This window comes from Coregonus lavaretus, assembly GCF_964263955.1.
Source record: "Coregonus lavaretus genome assembly, chromosome: 1".
In the NCBI taxonomy this organism is placed as follows: domain Eukaryota; kingdom Metazoa; phylum Chordata; class Actinopteri; order Salmoniformes; family Salmonidae; genus Coregonus; species Coregonus lavaretus.
The window spans coordinates 95,489,163-95,495,162 of NC_139988.1; the positions used below are offsets into that span (position 1 = coordinate 95,489,163).

The 6,000-nt window shown below is 26.8% G+C and overlaps 1 protein-coding gene across 1 annotated transcript in view; it reads left to right on the plus strand.

The window, feature by feature from the left end:
- Positions 1-5,770, plus strand: part of LOC311142788 (dendritic cell-specific transmembrane protein-like) — a 75,374-nt gene extending 69,604 nt beyond the window's left edge. The window contains exon 5 of the mRNA XM_084178463.1: positions 5,438-5,770. Coding sequence (XP_084034589.1) covers positions 5,438-5,521 — 84 coding nt within the window. The 3' untranslated portion in view covers positions 5,522-5,770. The remainder of the gene's footprint in view (positions 1-5,437) is intronic.
- Positions 5,771-6,000: the final 230 nt, after the last annotated feature.

Sequence of the window (6,000 nt, forward strand, 5' to 3'; positions counted from 1 at the left end):
GTCTTATATTGGCTTCATATAACGTCTTATATTAGCATCATATAACGTCTTATATTAGCATCATATAACGTCTTATATTAGCATCCTATAACGTTTTATATTAGCATCATATAACGTCTTATATTAGCATCATATAACGTCTTATATTAGCATCATATAACATCTTATATTAGCATCATATAACGTCTTATATTAGCATCATATAACGTCTTATATTAGCATCATATAACGTCTTATATTGGCTTCATATAACGTCTTATATTAGCATCATATAACGTCTTATATTAGCTTCATATAACGTCTTATATTAGCATCATATAACGTCTTATATTAGCATCATATAACGTCTTATATTAGCATCATATAACGTCTTATATTAGCATCATATAACGTCTGATATTAGCATCATATAACGTCTGATATTAGCATCATATAACGTCTTATATTAGCATCATATAACGTCTTATATTAGCATCATATAACGTCTTATATTAGCATCATATAACATCTTATATTAGCATCATATAACGTCTTATATTAGCATCATATAACGTCTTATATTAGCATCATATAACGTCTTATATTAGCATCATATAACGTCTTATATTAGCATCATATAACATCTTATATTAGCATCATATAATGTCTTATATTAGCATCATATAACGTCTTATATTGGCTTCATATAACGTCTTATATTAGCATCATATAACGTCTTATATTAGCATCATATAACGTCTTATATTAGCATCATATAACGTCTTATATTAGCTTCATATAACGTCTTATATTAGCTTCATATAACGTCTTATATTAGCATCATATAACGTCTTATATTAGCATCAAATAACGTCTGATATTAGCATCATATAACGTCTTATATTAGCATCATATAACGTCTTATATTAGCATCATATAACGTCTTATATTAGCATCATATAACGTCTGATATTAGCATCATATAACGTCTGATATTAGCATCATATAACGTCTTATATTAGCATCATATAACATCTTATATTAGCATCATATAACGTCTTATATTAGCATCATATAACATCTTATATTAGCATCATATAACGTCTTATATTAGCTTCAAATAACGTCTTATATTAGCATCATATAACGTCTTATATTAGCATCATATAACGTCTTATATTAGCATCATATAACGTCTTATATTAGCATCATATAACGTCTTATATTAGCATCATATAACGTCTTATATTGGCATCATATAACGTCTTATATTAGCATCATATACCGTCTTATAATAGCTTCATATAACGTCTTATATTAGCTTCATATAACGTCTTATATTAGCATCATATAACGTCTTATATTAGCATCATATAACGTCTTTTATTAGCTTCATATAACATCTGATATTAGCATCATGTAACGTCTTATATTAGCATCATATAACGTCTTATATTAGCATCATATAACGTCTTATATTAGCATCATATAACGTCTGATATTAGCATCATATAACGTCTTATATTAGCATCATATAACGTCTGATATTAGCATCATATAACATCTTATATTAGCATCATATAACGTCTTATATTAGCATCATATAACATCTTATATTAGCATCATATAACGTCTTATATTAGCATCATATAACGTCTTATATTAGCATCATATAACGTCTTATATTAGCATCATATAACGTCTTATATTAGCATCATATAACATCTTATATTAGCATCATATAATGTCTTACATTAGCATCATATAACGTCTTATATTGGCTTCATATAACGTCTTATATTAGCATCATATAACGTCTTATATTAGCATCATATAACGTCTTATATTAGCATCATATAACGTCTTATATTAGCTTCATATAACGTCTTATATTAGCTTCATATAACGTCTTATATTAGCATCATATAACGTCTTATATTAGCATCAAATAACGTCTGATATTAGCATCATATAACGTCTTATATTAGCATCATATAACGTCTTATATTAGCATCATATAACGTCTTATATTAGCATCATATAACGTCTGATATTAGCATCATATAACGTCTGATATTAGCATCATATAACGTCTTATATTAGCATCATATAACGTCTTATATTAGCATCATATAACGTCTTATATTAGCATCATATAACATCTTATATTAGCATCATATAACGTCTTATATTAGCTTCAAATAACGTCTTATATTAGCATCATATAACGTCTTATATTAGCATCATATAACGTCTTATATTAGCATCATATAACGTCTTATATTAGCATCATATAACGTCTTATATTAGCATCATATAACGTCTTATATTAGCATCATATAACGTCTGATATTAGCATCATATAACGTCTTATATTAGCATCATATAACGTCTTATATTAGCATCATATAACGTCTTATATTGGCTTCATATAACGTCTTATATTAGCATCATATAACGTCTTATATTAGCTTCATATAACGTCTTATATTAGCATCATATAACTTCTTATATTAGCATCATATAACGTCTTATATTAGCATCATATAACGTCTTATATTAGCATCATATAACGTCTTATATTAGCATCATATAACGTCTTATATTAGCATCATATAACGTCTTATATTGGCTTCATATAACGTCTTATATTAGCATCATATAACGTCTTATATTAGCATCATATAACGTCTTATATTAGCATCCTATAACGTTTTATATTAGCATCATATAACGTCTTATATTAGCATCATATAACGTCTTATATTAGCATCATATAACATCTTATATTAGCATCATATAACGTCTTATATTAGCATCATATAACGTCTTATATTAGCATCATATAACGTCTTATATTGGCTTCATATAACGTCTTATATTAGCATCATATAACGTCTTATATTAGCTTCATATAACGTCTTATATTAGCATCATATAACGTCTTATATTAGCATCATATAACGTCTTATATTAGCATCATATAACGTCTTATATTAGCATCATATAACGTCTGATATTAGCATCATATAACGTCTGATATTAGCATCATATAACGTCTTATATTAGCATCATATAACGTCTTATATTAGCATCATATAACGTCTTATATTAGCATCATATAACATCTTATATTAGCATCATATAACGTCTTATATTAGCATCATATAACGTCTTATATTAGCATCATATAACGTCTTATATTAGCATCATATAACGTCTTATATTAGCATCATATAACATCTTATATTAGCATCATATAATGTCTTATATTAGCATCATATAACGTCTTATATTGGCTTCATATAACGTCTTATATTAGCATCATATAACGTCTTATATTAGCATCATATAACGTCTTATATTAGCATCATATAACGTCTTATATTAGCTTCATATAACGTCTTATATTAGCTTCATATAACGTCTTATATTAGCATCATATAACGTCTTATATTAGCATCAAATAACGTCTGATATTAGCATCATATAACGTCTTATATTAGCATCATATAACGTCTTATATTAGCATCATATAACGTCTTATATTAGCATCATATAACGTCTGATATTAGCATCATATAACGTCTGATATTAGCATCATATAACGTCTTATATTAGCATCATATAACATCTTATATTAGCATCATATAACGTCTTATATTAGCATCATATAACATCTTATATTAGCATCATATAACGTCTTATATTAGCTTCAAATAACGTCTTATATTAGCATCATATAACGTCTTATATTAGCATCATATAACGTCTTATATTAGCATCATATAACGTCTTATATTAGCATCATATAACGTCTTATATTAGCATCATATAACATCTTATATTAGCATCATATAACGTCTGATATTAGCATCATATAACGTCTTATATTAGCATCATATAACGTCTTATATTAGCATCATATAACGTCTTATATTGGCTTCATATAACGTCTTATATTAGCATCATATAACGTCTTATATTAGCTTCATATAACGTCTTATATTACCATCATATAACGTCTTATATTAGCATCATATAACGTCTTATATTACCATCATATAACGTCTTATATTAGCATCATATAACGTCTTAAATTAGCATCATATAACGTCTTATATTAGCATCATATAACGTCTTATATTGGCTTCATATAACGTCTTATATTAGCATCATATAACGTCTTATATTAGCATCATATAACGTCTTATATTAGCATCCTATAACGTTTTATATTAGCATCATATAACGTCTTATATTAGCATCATATAACGTCTTATATTAGCATCATATAACATCTTATATTAGCATCATATAACGTCTTATATTAGCATCATATAACGTCTTATATTAGCATCATATAACGTCTTATATTGGCTTCATATAACGTCTTATATTAGCATCATATAACGTCTTATATTAGCTTCATATAACGTCTTATATTAGCATCATATAACATCTTATATTAGCATCATATAACATCTTATATTAGCATCATATAACGTCTTATATTAGCATCATATAACTTCTTATATTAGCATCATATAACGTCTTATATTACCATCATATAACGTCTTATATTAGCATCATATAACGTCTTATATTAGCATCATATAACGTCTTATATTAGCATCATATAACGTCTTATATTGGCTTCATATAACGTCTTATATTAGCATCATATAACGTCTTATATTAGCATCATATAACGTCTTATATTAGCATCATATAACGTTTTATATTAGCATCATATAACGTCTTATATTAGCATCATATAACGTCTTATATTAGCATCATATAACATCTTATATTAGCATCATATAACGTCTTATATTAGCATCATATAACGTCTTATATTAGCATCATATAACGTCTTATATTGGCTTCATATAACGTCTTATATTAGCATCATATAACGTCTTATATTAGCATCATATAACGTCTTATATTAGCATCATATAACTTCTTATATTAGCATCATATAACGTCTTATATTACCATCATATAACGTCTTATATTAGCATCATATAACGTCTTATATTAGCATCATATAACGTCTTATATTAGCATCATATAACGTCTTATATTAGCATCATATAACATCTTATATTAGCATCATATAACGTCTTATATTAGCATCATATAACGTCTTATATTAGCATCATATAACGTCTTATATTAGCTTCATATAACGTCTTATATTAGCATCATATAACGTCTTATATTAGCATCATATAATGTCTTATATTAGCATCATATAACGTCTTATATTAGCTTCATATAACGTCTTATATTAGCATCATATAACGTCTTATATTAGCATCATATAACATCTTATATTAGCATCATAAAACTTAACATCAACTTTCTTTATCTCTAAAGTTGCATTCTAGTCATTCATTGAAATGGTTCAATAACGAGAAGAAGTGATGGCTTATTCTTTCTTTTATTGCAGAAAAGCTTCTGGTTTCCACTGTTCTTCCACACTGCGAAGGAGAAAAATGTGTCTCACCTAAAGTTGAAGAAACCAAAACAGTGATCATCTGGGCAATAGCTTTTTGCTTTGTCATGCATTCAAGCAATCACCTTAAAGACCTAGATTCAAAAAAAATATGACCTTGCTATTTTGTGTAAATGTTGCAGAAAGATTTATTATAATTGCGATGAATATGTCTTGTATTATAAACCAATTTCTATAGTTAGTGTGTGAAAAGGTTTATTTTACAAAGGATTGTGCTCTAACACTCATAAATATGCCTTTTGATTTCATTAAATTAAACCTCAATGTAAAGCAATCTTCTCTTTTTTTATTGTCTTTATATTCATTACAATGACAAATGCAATGTCTTCCAACTGCAAGAAGTCCTCCAGCAATATCTGAACTTTTACTTTTGAAAAGCGATATCCCAACTATAAATACACTAAAGTACACACACTAAAGGGTAAAAAATACATTTCTAACAAAAGTGATGTCATCTTGCTTGAGGAACAATAGAGAACAAAAGAGGAAATCCCCCA